Source organism: Hylobates moloch, unplaced genomic scaffold (genome assembly GCF_009828535.3).
Source record: "Hylobates moloch isolate HMO894 unplaced genomic scaffold, HMol_V3 SCAFFOLD_4, whole genome shotgun sequence".
NCBI lineage: Eukaryota > Metazoa > Chordata > Mammalia > Primates > Hylobatidae > Hylobates > Hylobates moloch.
The window spans coordinates 45968041-45986765 of NW_026652279.1; the positions used below are offsets into that span (position 1 = coordinate 45968041).

Here is an 18725-nt window from a genome sequence, read left to right on the forward strand (position 1 = left end):
CCTTCATACCTAATTCCCTGGCTCCTTTATGGGAACAATAGTCTGATTTCCTTCTGATTTTCTTTAGTGGTTAGAGACTCAAGTGGGATAATTGTACCAATATTTCATGTGGAATCAATAGTTCACTCATCAATCCAGTGATTTTGACCGTGTAATAGGTGAGGTTTTCTCCCCATTTCTATGTCTTATCTCCCCCCAACCTCTTTACTCTTCCTTCTACTCTGTTTCCTAAACTGTTTTTCTCTCCCCTGCTAAAAGTTGCTAGAAGGAATAAATCCAAAATTTATTCACACCATTATTTAAATGTTCAACAAGGGCTTGGAAGTGTTATTTCTCTCAAAATTTACACTTCGCTTCAAGCTAAATGACTAAAACTCCTACAGAGTCAATTTAAAGATAGGAGAGTGTTTAGTCCTAGAACTGCTAATATCTTTTCCTGCTTTTCGAGTCTGGATCTGCCTGCACCAGTCAGCCTTTCCCAGTGATCTCCCTGTCCTAAATGCCTTGCTATGCTATGTAGATGTCTAGAGCCAGCAGGGATTTGAAAATGAATATTTTTTTTAAAAAATCCAAGCTTCCACTAAATTTTAATTTGATAGAAATATTGCTCTTCTATGAGCTTTATAGAAAAAAAAATTTTCAAAGTAACAGTAAAATTTGGGGATTAGGTTTAAGTAATTGGCAGTCTTGTCTTTTTAATTAAAAGGAATAAAGCTGTGTAAGAGGAGCTCAATGAGACTTTGCAGCAGAAAATGTTGGCATGCTGCCCCAAAGGGTGAGAAGACCAGGATCTTGATGGACAGAAAACTGACACAGGCTCCTCTGGTCTTTAGAGTGCACGGCAGCACTGCTCGCTCTCGAGTCTGCCTCATGTGCCAGTTAACATGGGCATAGCAGTCGACTGTGAGAAACATTTTTGTGTGTAGACAGGAAGGAAGTCCTTCCTTTGGGAACTTAGTTCTGGATTCAGAGACTGTATGGAGTGAGAGTCCTTTTTAAAAAGTGGTAGTACATAGAGGAAACAAACAAACAAACAAAAAACAGCAAAAAAATCTCTTCCAAGTATTAAATCATCAAGATAGTCCCAGCCCCTGACAAATGTCTTATCATAACCCAAAAAGTATGAACCTTAATTTTAACCTGTTCCTTGGCTCCTTTCTCTACATTTTCCACTATATTTACCAGGCATTACGTATGCATGTTCTTTTTGACATCTTTCAAACAAAACCAAAGAAAAGGTTTTGATAGTATTGACATTCACTTCTAAACACTGGTTACCAGCCATGCAAGCACCACCAAGCCATTATCCCACCTGTCGGGAGAAAACATCGACTTCTGAAGAGGCAAGATTCAAATTAAGCTTAGTAAAAATTTCCCTTATACAGTCATTCCAGCCTCATGACATTCTTTCATCATCACAAGTTATTTGTATGTATTAAACTAAACAAGCACCTTGATGGGGAAAAAATCAGTATAAGAGATCCCACCTTACACCTCCCCTTCTATACTGCTGTGAAGAAACACACCTGCCAAGTAAGAACACATCATGGCATAATGAGTTTGGAATTCCAATTTAAGGTGTTCCTATGTACTGAGATGTATGATGGGAGTAGGCAGACTACTCACTAGGACTCCACGGAGAATGTCAGCTTATATCCACCACAGATCAGTGGGGGAGAGACCTTACAAGTCATTTATCATGCTTCCTAATTGGACCCTGGGGAGCCGAGCACTGCCATAGTTTACTCTACAGTTTCGCTTATCATTGTGCTGGTTGTAAAAGAAAATGCTTCCCACATCTTTGTAACACATACGTATGATTAGCACCCAGACATGACCACTAACATAGTCTCTTTACTATCAATCACAGCTAATAGTTCATTCTACTTTTTATCTGCCCCATACTCGCAATAAAGATTCTGACTTAAGCACCCACCTTCTAAACCTCGGAATCTCAGTATGACCTTTTTAACTGCCTAAAAAGCCTAAAAAGACATTTGGGGGCAATAGTAGCATCCTGTAGAAAAAAAAAAAAAAAGGCAATAGAAGGTAACCGTGCCTTGGCCAAGTGTCCATTCTGTTTACCATCCCATGCTCCTTAGCTCACACAGCAGCAAGCATTCCCAGCCATGTTTTATGTTGGAAACTTGCTTGGCCATTCTATAGTGGTTTTTCAACTATACATGTGGGTTTTGTATAAGTTGGAAGCTGGGGATGTTTGGAGAGCAGAAATAGCTAGAAACAAAACAAAGCAAACAAAATGAAAGCAAGAAGTAACTTGCACTTCTCTGTTGAATTGCAAGCTAGAGTAACTTGGGAAATTTGTTTTATTTTTCTCCCTTGAAGTTCCAGAACACAGGTAAGTTTATCACTGACAGCTGTTAAGTAAGTGCAGCAGTGCTTAAAAAAAAAAAAAAAAAAAAAAAGATGGAATGATCCTATTAATTGGAGGCTGGTCTTCCGTTGGGGGATCAACCTTCCCATTCTAACTCGTAAATAGTATGATTTTTTTGTTCTGTATTTAGATGTACTCTCCACTTGCTCTTGCCTTTGCTTTGTAGAGTTTCTTTTAGAGGTCACATTTTCTTTTCATTATGATTTCTAATCATTAGGAACACAAGAAAAGAGATTTCATTCTTGATAGGCAGTTAAAACTCTTTTTTGGCACAGGTTAAGTTCATTTGACATGCACACTATCTTGATGACACCATTCATTTACTCAAAGAAATATCTTAGTATTTGCTCTGAGCTGGGTTTTGGGGATGACAAAGGAGAATGAAGCAGGTACAGCCTCTGCACTAACAGGGTTTACAGACCAAATGGAGAAGTACTTAATGAACTAAGCAACCACAGTAAACTTTAAGTCCATGTAAAGATAACTGTGAGGTGTTTGGGGAGAACAAACCAGGGCACATTAGCTAGTCTGGGCTGATGGGGGAAGACTTCCAGGTGAAAGTGAAGTTTAAAAGACAGAAAGAGGCCAGGCGCAGTGGCTCATGCCTGTAATCCCAGCACTTTGGGAGGCTGAATCACAAGTTCAGGAGATCGAGACCATCCTGGCTAACATGGTGAAACCCCGCCTCTACTAAAAAATACAAAAAATTAGCCGGGCGTAGTGGCGGGTACCTGTAGTCCCAGCTACTCAGGAGGCTGAGGCAAGAGAATGGCGTGAACCCGGGAGGCGGAGCTTGCAGTGAGCCGAGATCATGCCACTGCACTCCAGCCTGGGCTACAGATGGAGACTCCGTCTCAAAAAAAAAAAAAAAAAAAAGAAAGGAAAGAGAAGAAGCAGGGGAAGAGAAGGACAACCCAGTACCTGCAAAGGTCTGGAATCCAGAAATAACTTAACTCACAGGGATCCACTATAAAGCCTAATAAATTTTTTAAATCTAGAAAAATAATATTTTTTACCTAATAGTTTATCCTCTCTTGCATCTGGCCTGTTTACAAAAAGAAATAAACATGATAAACCAGTGGAGTTAAAGGTGAGGAATTTCTATAATTTACAACAATATATGTACATTTCGGAATAGCTAGAATACTTCAAATATTTCTATATTTCTAGCATAAAGAAAATATAAATATTTAATGTGATGGATATCCCAATTACCCCGATCTGATCTTTATACCTTATACGAATATATCAAGTTTAAAAAATAAGGATAATTTCTAGAAAAATAAAAATAAAGGTTAGAGATTGGGCATTTTCACCTATATTACACTCAGGACCAGGAAGAGCACTTGTGGGCTTAATTGTATAGACACACATGGATATTATGTACTGTGTGGTAGGTAGCAGTATTTAGGTTTAGCTTTCTGGAGGATACTGACAGCCTGTTATTTAGCAGAATGTCTAGAGAAAACTTGCAGCTTTTCAGTAAGGAGGTTTGATGGTAGGTTTTTATTTTAGTTGTAGAAATAGGTTGTAAGGAGCCATCAGTATTTTCAGAGAGTTGCACAAGAACCTGGCTATAATGTTATATCTGGAGTCACTGACATAGCAGGAGTTAAAGACAAACCAAACTTGTTATTGAAGCATTCTGGAACTCCAAGGAATAATGTTGCTGGAAGTAGTCCAAAGCAGAACTACATTTACCAAGTTCTGCACTGCGGTGGTTAGTGCCATAGCGGTAGGTCCAAGGGTGGCTCAGAGCATACCAATATTTTTTAATCCCTTATCTCCTTATTTCCAGGAGCTTTAAAAACCCTGGGAAATCTCACAAATTCACTAGTTATCTTTGCATTCAAATTCTGCAGGCCAGTTACCTTGTTTCATGGTATTTGAATGGTTTTGATTTTAAAACATACAAAATGAAAAGCCACATTACATTGATTAAAGATGGGCTTGCATGCCTTAGGATTTTGAATTTAAAATGTATTCTAAAATAAATCAGAAATTCACAATTTGGGGCTGGAAAATAGAAAGTGAGGAATAAGACCAGAAAGAATGTAAATCTCTAGAGACCTATCCAAACCTGTGTTTTTAATCTTTCTTACTCAGTCAGATAAAGTACAAAAGGCTTTAGAGTATACATAAAATTTATGTTTTTAAACACAACTATGACATATATAATCTATTTTATGTTTTAACAACTAAGAAGAATCAACAACTAAGTAGATTTAGGTCTGGAAGCTAGTTCTTTTTTTTTTTTTTAGATGGAGTCTCACCCTGTCACCCAGGCTGGAGTGCAATGACTCAATGGTGCGATCTCTGCTCACTGCAACCTCCACCTCCTGGGTTCAAGCGATTCTCCTGCGTCAGCCTCCTGAGTAGCTGGGATTACAGGTGCCTGCCACCACACCCGGCTAATTTTTTGTATCTTTAGTAGAGACGGGTTTCACCATGTTAGCCAGGCTGGTCTCGAACTCCTGACCTCGTGATCCGCGCGCCTTGGCCTCCCAAAGTGCTGGGATTACAGGCATGAGTCACAGCAACTGGCCTGGAATATAGTTCTTTATTAAATGAGTTGGCTGGTATCTTAATTACAACAAAGGTCAAAGGGCCAGGTTGCACCCATAGACAAGGGCCAAGGTACATTTTAGGCACAAGGGCAGAGAAACCTGTTTCTTCTTTAAGACAGAAACTGCATGTCTAGTACTGAGTACCTTACTGACAGCTGATCCAAATAAATTTACTTCTGGGATTTATCTAATCTTACACATATTTTCAGGTGGCATAGCCCAGAGAAACCCCTTTATTAAACTTAGCCTCTTTGGCATTCTGGAACATTTCAATTCACTGATTGTTAAAAACTAAACCTCTCAGGCTAAATAAGAAACTCTCAAAATGTAAGAAAGCTGACTTGGTGCAAGAGACTTAAGAAAGCATTCTCTTTATGTTGAGAGTGTTTAGTGAGACTGCTCTTTCTGTAACAATCCATCACCATTGAGCAAAGCCCATAATGTTAAAGTCAAATCATGCACCTATACTTACTTAATACGACAATTACCCAGTACATTAAGCCTCTGGTCAGTAGGACCTCATCAACCTGGATGATAACATTTTTTTATTGCATTGTCATTTCATGCTATTGACCATGTTGCTTTGGAAATTAAGACTCACCCATCTTAGCTTCTCTTTTGCTTTGCTATATGGTATCCCCCAACCGAAAAATGGAGAAAAAAATTTATTCTCCTTGTAGTGTTGTCAACCTAATGCCAATGGCAAATAATCAGAAAGTGATTATTTCCTTTTCTCCACATTTAAAGGTTTTTTTTAAAAAATGCATTGATTTGTTTTTATAAGTCGTTTTCTATTCTTATAATAAATGTTATGCATTCTTATTATGGAAGAATTTGAAAAATATGAAACTATAAAGAAGAAAATAAAGCTCCTATATAATCCCTCTCCTTAGAGATAACACCATTAATGCAATATAAACAAATGTTTTGTCTGAATGTTTGAGCTGCCAGTGTACTATAGAATGTTCAAGTTAAAAACATAAAATGTCTTCTATTTTTCCATGCTCTCAGAAGCTGGGCATGTTTCTGTTATTCGTTCAAGGTTATAGCAGAGGCAGGCCCAAGAGCCTCCCTCCTACCTGGGCCAGGGAGCTCTCCGCAGTGATGTGCACACCCAAAGTGCTTTCAGGTCTAAGTCAAATATTGACTCACAAGGGATTTCCCTCATGCACCTCCAGGATTCCCAGGAAGGGTCCTCCTTTCAGATGTGGGGGCTCATAAGTTCTCTCTCCAAGTTGGCGTATTAATATTGTCCCTTTAATAGATGTGTTCTTTTTAATGCAATGACAATTTAAGCATTTTTTCACATTCTATTCACTAAAGAATATTTGATATAAGGAGTGAGGCCCAAATATTTTATTCACATTTTTCAACAAGAAATTATACCAGCATTATTTTAGTTTGGTTTCATTCACTCATTCAACAAGGAATTAACACCATCTGTCTAGGGCTGCAGTATTCTGGTACTGTCTACTCATGCCTGTGTCATTATTTACTCTATGCCTATGTCATTATTTACAGAGCATCAAACTGAAGTCCATTTCTAGTCACAGACAACTATAAAGAAGAAAAGCCTTTAGCGGTATTTGAAAGTAAAGTGTAGCATTCCTTGCTGGCCCAAATCTAGCTAAGAGAGGCCAACTTCCTTTCTCAAATATTGATGACATGCTAAGATTGCTTAGTTTTCTCAGCTGGTTTGATGTATTCTCTTAGTCATGAGGACAATGGTCCACCTATTAACTAAGAAAATAGGAAGGCTGGGGGCGGTGACTCACACCTGTAATCCCAGCTCTTTGGGAGGCCAAGGTGGGCAGATCACCTGAGGTGATCTTTAGTAGAGATGGAGAAACTCCATCTCTACTAAAAATACAAAATTAGCTAGGCATGGTGGTGTATGCCTGTAATCCCAGCTACTCAGGAGGCTGAGGCAGGAGAATTGCTTGAACTTGGGAGATGGAGGTTGTGGTGGGCTGAGATTGCGCCATTACACTCCAGCCTGGGCAAAAAGAGCGAAACTGTGTCAAAAAAAAAAAAAAAGAAGAAGAAGAAAGAAGGAAGGAAGGAGAAAAGAAAAGAAAAGAAAGGAAAGGAAGGAAGGAAGGAAGAAAGAAAGAGAAAGAAAGGAAAGAAAGAGAAAGAAAGAAAGAAAGAAAGAGAAAGAAAGAAAGAAAGAAAAGAAAGAAAGAGAGAAAAGAAAATAATAGGAAGAATCTTAAGGTTGAGATTCAAATCCATTTCTCTATTTTGACTCTTTTCTTCACTAGCCCCAGAATGAATACTCTGATTCTCAGAAAACATTATTCTAGAAACATTTGACATTGAGGTTTATACAACATGAATATCATACATGGGAGAAAATCAAAAGTTCTAATAATTCAAATAGGAATCACAAGGCAAATACTTTTCTATGGCAAAAGAAAAAAATAATATTTGCAAGTACAAGCTGCTAATCCCTAAAGCCTCTGAGTGAAGAAGTCTGTGAGAAAGAAATTAATAGCTTTCAAAGTGAGGACTGAAAATTGAATTAATAAAAATTGCTCCCTTTTAAGCCACTATAATTATAAAGGTTTTATTTTTCAAAAATTTGGCCAATAAATAAATAAATAAACAAAAGTCAGAGGGCAAAACCCATAAATTTCCACAGCAGAATCTTACAAATGTTATACCTCAGGTCCTTGGCATCAGTGAGGAAGCAGCAGCAGGTATGATCTCCTCCTCTGTTTCTTTTATTATATTTCTTAGTAATTTTAACCCTGTCCCTTTCTGCAATTTCCAGGAACTGGAGGATAAAATCCCTATTGAATTTGGACCTTTTCCCGTCCCACTTCTGCAAACACACACTCTTACTAACTCTGGCCCAGAATTTTTAAATTGCAATTAATTACTCATGTCATTTTCAAAACCTGCAGCACATCAGAGGGTTGGCCTTATAGAAAGACTTATGTCACATACATAATGTTTTCTTTTTCAAATGGCTACAGCAGGTTGGAAAATAAGACATTTGTGTTCAAGTAAATACCCTAGAATTAGAACAACTGTGCAAACAATATAAACTCCCCAAAGTCTATGTTACCTACATGTGAATGCGAATGAACTCATAAGTAGAGGATTAGAGAAAAGTTGTCAAAAGTCAAGATTCAAAGCACTAAACGTCAATTCTTTTCCTTATGAATATGTTGTACCCTCACTTCATCTCCCAGATAGAATTCAAAGAAAGCAAAATGCCAAAATTTTCCACACATAAAGATATGAAGATTTCCTAAGATAATGAGGGAGTTCCCAAATTATAAACTGTAGAGTTTCCAATGGAGCATCTTTCCTCTTTGCAACACTCACTTGAATTTTTTCAGGGATGTGGATGGAGGGAGGGGGAGAGAGAGAGACAGAGAAAGAGAAAAAAATCATGTCACGTAGTGAGAGATAAGAGTAAGAGAACATAGTAAAGGGTAAGAGGAAGAATAAATCTCCAAAGAAACTTGGGCTTTTATTTGTTAAAGTTCACTTTTTCATTAGTCATGAAGGTATTTTAAAATAAAGCTCAGCCCTCCAGAAAATGTTCTACCTGCCAGGATTTGGGAAATAAGGCAAGGACCTCCTGGCCCCATGTGACTCTTCAAATAACTGTGAATTCCCAACAATAATCTCACCTTGGGTTCAGGCACTGTGGTTCTAAAAAGAAAACAGAATCTCCCCTCTCTAGAATCTTATCTAGGGTAACACTTGAGGTATTGATTCATTCAGTCTCTCATTCACTTATTTATTTATGCATTCAGGTATTTGTTCAGCATATCTACTGGATCATTTTTCTGTGCTAGAGAAATACCAAGCTGAGGACAGAGTAGTGAACGAGGCAGATACATTGTCTATGCCAATAAGAGAGGTTGAATCAATGTTTTTAATGGTGCAGGCTAATGTGGCTGGGTGTAATGAATCTGAAAGTCAAAAATAAAGGACAGATTTGGCCGGGCGCGCTGGCTCACGCTTGTAATCCCAGCACTTTGGGAGGCCGAGGCTGGCGGAACATGATGAAACCCTGTCTCTACTAAAATATACAAAAAATTAGCCGGGCGTGGTGGCGGGCGCCTGTAGTCCCAGCTACTCGGAGAGGCTGAGGCAGGAGAATGGCGTGAACCCAGGCGGCGGAGCTTGCAGTGAGCCGAGATTGCGCCACTGCACTCCAGCCTGGGTGACAGAGCGAGACTCCGTCTCAAAAAAAAAAAAAGGACCCATTAGCTTAAATAAATGTCTCAAGGCACTTGCCTTTCCTAATATTAAATCATTTCCCCATTGTCTCCTTCTACCACCTCATCAGGAGCTAAGATCTAAGCATATGATGGTAAGGTTCTCAAGAGAAAGCCTAGTACATTCTCTATACTAGAATCTCCCAGTGTTGTGTTTTGCATTGCTTCAGTCGATTTACCTTTCTCTGTTATACCTTGTACCTTCACTGCCATACTTATTTGTTAAGTGTATTTGCTGAAGCAATATTAATATTTAGTTAGAAGTTTTCCTGAAAGGCATAAAAATCATAGGTTCCAGTGCGGTGCCCTGGAAATCGCTGCAAAAATTATATCCCTGGCAATGCAGTTTGATTCATAAACATGAGATTGCATTTTCACTAGAAAAGTAACAACAATTTTTAGGTGTTAAATGCAAAAAAAAAATTCTGTCTATAACAACAGAAAACTCCCCTCTTGAAGAGTAGTATTTCATGCCTGGCCTGACACTGGAAAAAAAAAAAAAAGTGTTTATTTCTCCCACTATTGCCACCTCGTGGACAAAGGTGATTCATTTGGACAGCACATAAGAGCATGTCTTAGTATTACCACAAGATGGCAACCCATAACCACATTTTCAAAAATGGGCTCAGAATGTTGTGCTCCTACAGAAGGTGATGGGTAGGAAATAAGAGTCCAAAATAAGCATTCCATTCTCTTTTCCTAAAGAAAAATGGAATCCCAAGTGTTAAGATCTTTAGGATTTCACAAAGAAGTTGATTTATTACAGGCATAGGGAGGAGTACTTAACATTTAACTGGCAACCTGTTTTGCTTTCTAAAGATATTTCAAGCAAATGTATATTTCATATCTGAATTTTTCTGATATTAGCTTCACAGAGTAAATATTTGGGAATTTTTTATATGCATCTTGTAATCAATTTTCTCTAGTTGATTCATAGGGGAGCATCTGTTTCCTAAGAGATCCATTAGAATCCATTAGCACATGTAGATTCTTACCCACACCTATGCCAGTGACAGGTTAATGCAGGCACATTGCTAGACTTTTCCTGATCAAAATGTGCCGTAATAAATCCGCTTTCCTGTCACTTTTTTTTTTTTTTTTTTTTTTTCTGGACAGAGTCTCACTCTGTCGCCAGGCTGGAGTGCAGTGGTGCAATCTCACTGCAACCTTCACCCCCTAGGTTCAAGCGATTCTCCTGCCTCAGCCTCCCGAGCAGCTAGGATTACAGACACGCACCACCACACCCAGCTAATTTTGTTGTGTTTTTAGTAGAGATGGGGTTTCACCGTGTTGGTCGAACTCCTGACCTCATGATCTGCCCACCTCGGCCTCCCAAAGTGCTGGGATTACAGGCGTGAGCCACTGAGCCAGGCCACTTTTTTTTTGTTTGAGATGGCGTCTCGCTGTGTTGCCCAGGCTAGAGTGTAAGGGCCTGATCTCAGCTCACTGCAACCTCCGCTTCCCGGGTTCAAGTGATTCTCCTGCCTCAGCTTCCCGAGTAGCTGGGATTACAGGCACATGCCACCACTCTGGGCTAATTTAGTAGAGATGGGGTTTCACCATGCTGGCCAGGTTGGCCTCAAACTCCCGACCTCAGGTGATCCACCTTCCTCAGCCTCCCAAAGTGCTGGGATTACAGGCGTGAGCCGCGCCCAGCCTCCAATCACTTTTTTTGTGCTAGAATCTCCCAGTGTTTGTTCATCATGTTGCTGCAGTTTTATATATATTATAATATATATAAAAGTGCAACTTTCCTTCTTTCTTATATATATATATATATAATTTTATATATATAAATTCTTCGGACTTGTAATGCCATGACTTGCTTGTTAAGATGTATTTTTCTCTCTCCACTAAAATTGCACTAATAATCCTGTCTAGAAGGGATTTTACCACAAAACTGACAACTTTCATTTATTGAGCATTTATTGTGCGTCTGGCACCATTGTAAATATAGTATGTCGATTGATTGATCTAATTCATAGCACAAATTTATAAGGTGCATGTAAGTAAACTCATTTTAGAGATGATGAAACTGATGCAAAGAGAGGTTAAGAGAAAGCTTTCAGCAGAATCACTGGGCTTCCTACCTGTCTGGATTTCTGAACAATTGGTTGAAATCATTCCCATGAAGCCTGTGTACCAGAAACTTAGTGTTCTTTAACTGAAGATGGCCTCATTGAGGATTGAGGCCTCATTTAGGAAAGAGCATCGCTCTGTGGCCTTAAGGGGTTCTTAAAAATTCTTATAATAAGCTAAGAGGCTTGATGCAAGAAAGAAGGGAAGTTGCACTTTGCACAAGAGTCGTACCTTTCCAGCCAGTATTGAATCATTTAAATACCCCAGTGATACCTCTTGAGTCATACAGGCATTGCTTTCATAAAAACTGCCAAAGGGGTATTGTGGAATAATGGACTAGGTTCTGTCTAGAGAAGTGGGAGCCCTAAATTTCGGTCTCAGCTTTGCCTCTCACTTTGCAAATGACCTCTCTGGGCCTCAGTTTCCTCATGTTTTCATGAACATATTCTCCACACTGCCTTTCAATATTTTTTAATGCAATATGTTGATCCCAAAGAAAAGATATCAAAGCTGGTATTATGAAAGGAAACAAGTGGCAGTATGTTTAATACACAACTTAAAACATCAGTGGTTAGATGATGAGACATATACAGAAAGTTGTCAACAGCTAGAGACCATTGTTTTATATATTAATAGAACCTGGCTTCACTTCCAGGGTGAGTGCTGGCTTCTGCTAAGAGAGGAGAATTCTTACTCCGTCTTTCTGTATGAACTTGCAACATGTTGCATTTGTTAAATAGAAATAACTGCAAGTGATGGGCCTCAAGGACAAAAAGACGGTTCTGTATTCCACCAGCAGTTTGGGATCTTCTATCTGAGCACCCACTAAGTTGTTCGTGAGCTTCAAAGTGGTATCCTATGGAAGTTTTACATATTTGCTACTAAAGACCTAAGAGCGTTGTGGTTTACTTGATAAAGACACTTAAAAGAGAAACCAAATATTTAACCTACCTGAGCTCTTCTGACCCTGAGACTTATTTATAAATTAAACAAATATTTATTGAATATCCACTACCTGCCAAGCTCTAATCTAAGCACTAGAGATACAGTATTTGAGAAGGCATACACTGTTGCTGCCCTCGTGGAGCATATAGTCTAATGGAGAAGACAAAACTATAAATAGGCAAAACGTATATGCATAACATGATGTCAGGTTAGAGGTAAGTGCTATTTAGATTAGTAAAGCAGGGTAAAGGAATAGAGAAAATAACAGAAGATGCTATTTTTAACAAGATGATGAGAGGAGTCCTTTTCGAGTTGGTGTCATTTCAGCAGAAATCTGAATGAAGTGACTAAGTGATCAATACAAAGATCTAGGGGAAGAATATTCCAAGCAAATGAAAAGCAAGTGTGAAAGTTTTAAGTTGGAATAGACTTGATCTGTTGGAAGAAGAGCAGGATGGCCAGTTGGCTTGAGTGGAATAAACCAGGGCAAAATGTTAGGACAAGGTTATGGATCAGACACATTCTATTATTCCACTAAATTGCAGTCAGGAGTACCTTTACATTCCATACTAAGAGTTCTTGAACTTGTCTACATGCATACAATGTAGCATCAGGTATTTGAAGTTGCAAATCATTTTTGCCACCTCCAACTGCACAACATTTGTTCCAACAAAACAATCTCTTTCCATTTGCCTTTTTTTCCATCTCTACCAATATTCTTTCCTATTAAAATGTTCTTTCCTCCTTTTCTCTTATTCTCCTTTCAGTGGAGAGTATCAGACTACCTTTGTGTTTCTTCTTAATTGATAAAGATTTTTTATTTGTTTTTGTTTTGCTTAATGTTTCTTATTTTAGAAATTGGTACCACCGTGCACTTCAAGCAAAAAGGTATGGTTCTTATTTTTGGTTACCTTCCATATGTCAAAATTAAGATTTCACAGCAATATGTTGTTGTCTTATATACTTGAGTTTCAGTGGAATAATTTGTGATAATTTCCGTAACACATCTGGGACTATTTTTTCCAAATTGTAAACTTTTTCATTTACAAAAAGTTGCTGATCAAACCCATGACCCTTATATTGCTCTTAACAGTAATTTATTTTTAAATCCCTGGAGCAGAGCAAGTAATGCTTTGCCCTACTCCCTGTTCCTACTTTCCCTTTCTTAAGTATTCATGGTTCATTCTGACAGAGCTGCAATTTTGGAAATGTTCACTGCCCAGTGACAGGGCTCTCAGAAGAGATGCAGAGCCTATTTTACATTCACTTGTTGGCTTCATAAAACAGACCCTAAAATGCAAGTAGTTACTAAATCTGAGGTGCTGTCTTTACAAGTCCAATAAATCCTAGTCCCTAACAGTGTCTATCCCCAGACCAGAGCCACAGAGGCACCTATGTGGCCAGATCCCACCCTCTTTACTTCCTGATGGTCATCTACATGATTATAATTGTCTCATATGAAGGCATCTTCCTCTCTGAGTCTCAGAGGGGTGAGACAACCAAGATCACTCTCAATTGTGGAAACCTATTCTTGTGGAACTTATGTCCCACCAGTGAACAAGAGCCACACAGATTACGGACACTTTGTTGCTTACTCCCAAGAAAGGGCCAGCACCGTGTTTATGGCCAGTGCTGGAAGGTCCTCACTGAATGCAACAGGGAAGAGGCAGCCATGAATATATACTTGGAAACAGGATCATTTGAGGCCTTCAAGAAGGCATAAAATATTGTCCCTTTCAGCCCTTCTTTTCTTCCCAATGCCACGATTACCAATTATGTTTTAATTTTAAGTGGCTAGTATTATATGTGACACATTATGGCTTTGATATGTGGTTGAAAAAATAAGCCATAGCATTTTTTTTTATTTCAAAGACAAAATAAACTGCCAGTGTCACCAGAAGTTCTATGTATTGGACTAAAATTTTAAAAATGTGTATGCTAAAATACTTGCTACTGTGTTGATGAAAAAGATGTGATGATTCTGACTTTAATGTGAGAGTATTACCAAAATCTCACTTTATAGAGAGTAGAGAAAATGCATAAAGAGATAAAGAAAATGTAGGAAGAGCTCACATTCAATTGATTTTAAGACTCATTAAAGTAAACATCGATATAGTAGTTCCCCCTTATCCACAGGGGATATGGCCCTAGGACCCCAGTGGATGCCTGAAACTGCAGATAGTACAGAACCCTACCTATATACACTATGTTTTTTCGTATACATACGTATGATGAAGTTTAACTTATAAATTAGGCCCAGTAAGAGATTTAACTACAATAATAATAAAACAATTCTAACAAAATACTGTAATAAAAGTTATGTGAATGTTATCTCTCTCTTTCTCTCTCTCTCTGAACATCTTATTGTACTGTATGTACCTCAGGTAAGTGAAACGGCAGAAAACAAAGCCACTGATAAGCGGGGACTATCGTTATTTCCCCTCTAATTTGCTCCAGCCTGAGCTTTAATCTCCAGTTCATTCACCCAGAGGAAGCTGTACTGGCAGAAAATGGACAGCAGGTGGCGCCAAAGTCAATTTTATCAGGCTTCCTTTTAAATATGTCTTCCCAGGATCCGAACATGCCTTAGTCGGCTGGGCTAGATGATACGGGAGGCAGATTCTTAGGAGACTGTGTAGATTACAGTTCTCCTTTGTTAAACAAGTGTTTTACAAATTGTTTAGAATTTTGTTCTATTTTCAGTCACTCAATCAGCCCTTAATAATTCTAAGAGAATTCAAACTAACTCCTCTGGCTTTTTTTCTCGTATGGCTGAACTACGAACTGGAATAAAATTATGATTTATCTTGATTTCTTAGTGGCTGGAAGGAATACCCAAGGATCACTAGGAGCATAATTAACAACCCCTTTGAATGAATTTAGTCCTAAATCCAAGAAATGGGCTCTTAGGAGGAGCAACAGAAAACTGTTGACCAGATTTGAATTACAAAGTGTCTCTAAGCATACGCTCTCTAAAACAGGTGTTGAAAAATCACCTGGTCCTTTCCTTGAGATTTTACTGAAAGACAAATCAATTGGCTCCAGATCCTGAATCAAATTTATAGTCTAGAGACTTGCCAAAAAATTCTCATATCCCTCAGTTTCAGAATGTTTTATCAATCTTGCCCTTAATCACAAATTCCCTTTCATTGTTATGGGAAACTGCAATCCAGCGTTCACCTGGACACAGAATCTCTTATTCCACCTTGGGGTTGAGAACCTTGACCTGGCATGTTGACTTATGATTTGCAGTCCTGCTGCAGCCGAATTTTGCTCCTTAGAGTCAACATTAAAAGCCTTGACCCATTTCACAAATCAATGCCTTTGATTCAGGTTGGTATTTCATCTCTTTCTGTAATCCAAACTTCTGCATTTGGATTAGTAATAATACAATTTACTGAATGTTTACCAGATACCACATACATCAGTGGGTGTGCACATTTATAACACACATATAGAATGTGGTTGGATACTAAAATATGATTTTTATCTGTTATATGAAAAAGACGTAGCAAAATTTGAGTTGTGGTTCTATTTGCCCATCTATTCTTAAGGCTAATTTATGTTTGCAGACTCTTGCTTTCATTTTATCTGTCAGTATATGAAAGCACTTGCTGAGCTTGGCCATCTGGTGTGGGAAATAAGATTTATCATTTGCATTTCCACAAATAAGCAGAAATTTCATAACTCTGAAGTAAAACATAATTAATGATTTTGCTGATTATTCTTCCTTGAAATAGCCATTAACTGAAGTAGTCTCCTATGCAGTCACATATATCTATAATTGCATACACACTTTTGATTATTTCCCAATTACCACCCATTTACCCTTGTATTTTTAAGCCTATTTATTTACTCTCAAACCCAATTATGAAAACAGTAAGTCATATAAGTACACTAAATAGCTATATGAGAGCACTTAATAAATAATAATTGACAGAGACGAAGATATCTTTAACTGATGCACAAAATAAGTTTCAAATATACTTATACATCAATGACTGGGATACATTCTGAGAAATGCATTATTATGTGACTTCATTCTTGTGAACATCATAGAATATACTTACACAAACCTTGATAATATAGCTTACTACACACCTAGTGTATATGGTATAGCCTATTCCCAGGCTAAACACCTGCAAGCATGTTACTACACAGAATACTATGGGCAATGGTAAGTATTTGTGTATATAAACTTATCTAGACAGCAAAGGTATGGCAAAAATGCAGTGCTATAACTTTATAGGACCTCCTTTGTATACATGATTCATCTTTGACTGAAATGTAATGTAGCATATAACTGTATATAATAATATTAGGAAGGATAAAATTAAAGATTATTAACATAGTTATACTGAGGTTCCTCATTATAACAGAATAGCGTGTGAAAATAACAGTTAATTCTGAATTACTTATAAAAGATCAATGTGTGTATATCATGTGCATATATAAGTAAACATATACGTTGTATGTATGTGTATGTATACATGTATTATCGAGAATGTTATATGTGAACATGTTTATCTAGATTCATATATTCTGTAATATATTTTTCAATAATGGAATTTTGGCTTTCTCAAATACTTACCACTGTCAAATAAAATGATAAGACTAGTCTTAAGCTTCCTAAGATATCATTCAGCCCCAGGATGTCTACAAGATAATCTAGCCTGTCCTTGCACTAAAAATGAGATTAAGGAAATCAGCAGAATTGGACCCTTTCTGAAAACCTTTCGTTTTACACTATCTCTGGTTCAAACACAAGTATTTTTTGCCTAACCCTCTATGGCTTTAATTTTTGTGTAGTTTTTCTCTGTTTTGAAAACTTCATCAATACACAAATACAACCAAACATGCCAAGGAGCTCTTGCCATCTAGTGTACATAGAAAGACTAAAAGGTTAGGAAAGTAACATTCCTACCAGCCCAAAAGCCCTGGGGGAAGTTGCCGCTAAGATAGCTTGAAGGTCCCAAAAGTCCAAAAAGGGTGGGAGTAGAAGACATAGAAGTGGATTAGGAAAGGCCTTGAGCTGACTTAAGACACTTGAATTTAAGCGCCTGGTCAACAATTACTAATCGGGTGCTTTCATGCAAGATACAGAATCTCATTGAACCTTAATTCCTCATGAAATGCATGAACCTGAAGGTAGCTAAGGTGTCTTTTGTTAATATGATCCTATAACAATTCAGAAAATTAGATAATTAATTTATTGAATCTTTATTCTGTGTTTCTATAGATTTACACATAATACAGCTCATTTTATACTGTATGCTGATCAAAGTTTGTATATGTTCATATTTTTATATTAGGTGATGTTTTTAATATCCTCAAGAAGGTATTCTAGCCAAAACTCTCCTATCAAAAATCTTCTCTGCAATGATAGTAGTTGTCTCCTTGTTTTTGTTTGTGCTGACCATTTTAATCAAACCCAAGTTTAATTTGCTGAATGTTGACAGGAGACTTACAGGCACCCCTTTACTGTGTAGTAGTGACAGGCAAAGACTCTGGAGCCAGATACCTGGGTAAAAACCCCAGCTCCTCCGCTTACAAGTTGTGTAAACTTCTGCAGTGCATCCAATCTCCCTGTGCCTCGATCATTTCACTGTAAAACAGGTTTCATCATAGTATCTACCTTATAGCATGGTTGTGTGCTTATAAGGCAGTTGTGACAAAATCGTGTAGTAAGTGCTGTATAATTGTTTGTGGTTTTGTTTTTATTGTTGTTGTTGCTTTTATTATTTATATAAAGCATAGATTAGGAGACCACGGAATTTGGCATTTTTCCCTGTTATCCTATCTCCAACTGGGTATGTTTGTAAACAGTTTTGGAAAAATTCACATACCAGGAGATGCTTCCATCATACCTGCAAACCATCATAGTTTTACACACACACACACACACACACATAATCCATCTGCATATGCACTCTCAAAAATTTTAAGTGACTGACAATTACAGTCACACCAGTTTCTCTTTTGAACATCATTGTTTAAGTATGTAGTCTTAAATCTGAAAGTCCCTGTAGTGAAAAATACTATTTTTTCACTTTAATGGAATATGAGCAAAACTATGCAAAAGGAGAAAATGGAACAAGCAAAGCACCGACGATAAGCTCTTCTGCCAGACCACTGATTTCCTCCTCCCCAATCCTCTCTTTTATGAACACACAAGCCGCCTCTCCAGCTTCCTATCCGTCCTATTTCCCCTCTCAGACCCACACCCACATCCCCCAAATTGTGTCCACATTGGGAAAACTAAGGTGGCAGCAGGAAACACGGATTGCCATTCCAGGTTAATCCGGGTGAGTTCAAATCTCAGTTCTGCTCATGGTTTGGACCTGCCTCTTAACCTCTCTAGGTGTGTTTATTTTTGTTGTTACCGTCTTTGTTTTTGTTTTTGATTTTTAAAGTGACAAATGAAGAGTTTGGAGGAGTTGATCCTTTGCTGCTTCTTAAGATTTTAAGATGTATTGACTTATTTTCTCCCTTGCTAAG

At 37.9% G+C, this 18725-nt stretch overlaps 1 protein-coding gene across 2 annotated transcripts in view; it reads left to right on the top strand.

The window, feature by feature from the left end:
- Positions 1-18725, top strand: part of LSAMP (limbic system associated membrane protein) — a 659351-nt gene that overhangs the window by 632046 nt on the left and 8580 nt on the right. Inside the window, exon 8 of one of the 2 annotated variants that reach the window (XM_032150116.2) lies at positions 13083-13115. The exons of the other annotated variant lie outside the window; for it this stretch is intronic. Within the exon in view, the coding sequence (XP_032006007.1) occupies positions 13083-13115 (33 nt within the window). The remainder of the gene's footprint in view (positions 1-13082; positions 13116-18725) is intronic. 2 annotated transcript variants of the gene reach the window in all.